At 50.1% G+C, this 2,500-nt stretch overlaps 1 protein-coding gene across 1 annotated transcript in view; it reads right to left on the reverse strand.

The window, feature by feature from the left end:
* VOLCADRAFT_104952 (uncharacterized protein) overlaps nt 1-1,605 on the reverse strand; it is a gene marked incomplete at its 5' end in the record, with an annotated part of 7,552 nt that extends 5,947 nt beyond the window's left edge. The window contains one exon of the mRNA XM_002951050.1: nt 1,545-1,605. Coding sequence (XP_002951096.1) covers nt 1,545-1,605 — 61 coding nt within the window. The remainder of the gene's footprint in view (nt 1-1,544) is intronic.
* Nucleotides 1,606-2,500: the final 895 nt, after the last annotated feature.

A 2,500-nucleotide genomic window follows, 5' to 3' on the forward strand; every position in this document is an offset into this window, starting at 1 on the left:
GTCCATTCCTTCAGTGGGCGTCCGTCAGCGTTTGTTGAGGGATCCGTCGCGTTTGTGGCCGGTGGGTCAGTCTGTGCGCGGTTGGAGAGCGCTGGTTTGACCTCGTCCTTGTGGTTTTGGCAGCGTTCTGTTTGTTTGCTCTTTTGCCTGTGTAGAGATGGCGTGTCCGCCGTCCTTGCTGCTGGAGTATCGTTTGGAGGTCGTTGAGGCGTTTTGCTTGGGGAGCTTTATTTCGTGTCGCTGTGTGTGCCTGTCTGGCAGCTCTCGCGTCCTTTGTCCCTCTAGCGGCCCGTCGCGTTGCGCTGTTTTGGTGCTCAGTTTGTTTGTTATTTCCGCTAGAGGGGGTATCTTCTCCTTTGGCATTTACCTATGGAGCAACAACTAATGCGAGCTTGCGTAAGTAAGCTGGGTTAGTTGGGCGTAAGGCCCAATGCGTAACTGTTAGACTAACTGTTTCGCAACGGCCCGTGTCCTCAGGGCCGTCATTTATTGCGCGCATTAAGCTGGTTAGCTTATCTTGTTTTTGTTGTTCAGCGCGCGCCCGCCCGCCCGCCCGTTTCTGGCGCAGCCTCGCGTTAGTTCAGTTGCGGTGTCTCTTTCTCCGTTCGTTAGGCCCGTCTTCTTCGGGCCTCTCAGTCCATTTCTCTCTTTCATTCTTTGTAACAGAAAATGGCATTTACCTATGGAGCAACAACTAATCAGGGTGCAAGGATATCATTCGGATCTAATTCCCAGAGACCCGGTTTGGGTAATGAATTGCACGATACAAATATAATTTTCTACATGCATATATATTATTTGTGTAAAATTGAGCGATTGTGGAGTTCGGCTTTGTGGCGACTTGTATGAGGCGAAGCCGGTTCGCAGGATTCGCGCATAATGCGTCGACTCATCAGCGCCAAGCCTTGCTGCAAGTTTATGATACTGCGTAGTTAGAGCCAGGGCGGCCTAGCATATACTCAAGACGTACGTTTCAATACGTAACAGAACGTTTTTCCTGTTGTTGAGGAAATTTACTAGCTTAACATATAAACCGTAATATTATATTATAAGTTTCTAGCAGCTTAGCAGCTCAAGAGAATCTTGGCTTGTTTGGGCTGTACAAGCCCGTGAGTGAAGTTTGCATCACAAGACCGTACGTAAATGCGCGACAACAAACGATACACTACTACCCATTTTGCTCAACCATAAGCCAGAATCCTTAAATGATCTCAGCTTATCTATTAACGCCTTCACATTGCCGCGAACGGCACAGCAATTTCCCACGCACGGCGCCACTTGCTCGCCAAGTCTGTAGCGTCCGCGTAACAACTAACCGCCCGGCGCGCGAGGAGATGCATTATACAAAGTACATCTGTATATATCTGTATGTGCTATACGTACGCGTTATGGCGCATACTGCAAAAAACATACGTTAAGTATCTCCCTAATAATAAGCAACCAAACCGCCAGGACGGTCGTATCCGCATCCCGTAAACGCGCGTTTGCGACAATTGTCGACCATGTATGCATCTAACGCAGGAGAATTTCGCAGGATCACTCACCTGCGCTTACGCTGAGCAAGGCGAACAGAAGCAACCCGATAATTGCGCTTTGGGAGGCCATTTTGTAAACGCGCAACAGTCGCCCACCTTTGGCCTAGCTGGCGGAAATAGGAACGCGGCTCCTCGCACGACGGCTCCTGCACGAAAGGACAATTCGGGGCAAGGGACAATGTTCATCAATCCATCTATAAATATGAGGAGATTGCGCAATTGCGGTTGGCTTTGGAAAGGATTCCCGAGTACGTCCCTCAGCGCAACAAGCACGTTGCAATCATGCAGCCCATGCATCCCATCGCCGTGACCGCCAGATGCGATGACACAAATTCCAGGGGAGTGATCCATGCGACTGCATCCCACGCAATTGCAATTGAACCTTAGGAGGTGATCTTGCGGCTGGTGGCTTACCCTGGGTGGAGGGATGAGCTCGGGTGGCCAGAAAACCCTTCAGCGAGGTCGGTTGAGCCGAGGCAGGTATGAGGTCCTCTAAGCCCCCAGACGAATAGCCCGATGGTTCAGCCTTCAATCGAGCCTTACCGTTACAAGGGTGTGAAACATAAGGAGGTCTTGCCGGGTGAGGCTTTTATTCGTTTCCCCACGGCGAGAGCGTAAACTCACGGTCCAGGGAGCCGGCTGTGTAGGGCGGGCCTGCGTCGATCGCTTAGGTCGCACTGCATTCGCAAATGAGCGGCTTTAAGCGTTTCCTCAAGTAAGCGTCTCGGGGTGCTTCCGCTCGACCTTGATCTGAATTAAAAATATTTAGTTCATGTTGATCCAGTTAGGATAACCGCGGCGTTTCGTTGTTCGTAAAGTTCGTAAAACCCCTTATGTCAGACTTGCAATATTTTCTAGATGAAAGCGCGGAATCAACGGCCAGCATTCAGGAGCTGTGATCTATATACATGCGAGTAACATGATTTCATTATCATGCTAGCTATCCAACGAAGTAAAAGCTAGAT

The sequence above is a fragment of the Volvox carteri genome, assembly GCF_000143455.1.
Source record: "Volvox carteri f. nagariensis unplaced genomic scaffold VOLCAscaffold_21, whole genome shotgun sequence".
NCBI classification, from domain to species: domain Eukaryota; kingdom Viridiplantae; phylum Chlorophyta; class Chlorophyceae; order Chlamydomonadales; family Volvocaceae; genus Volvox; species Volvox carteri.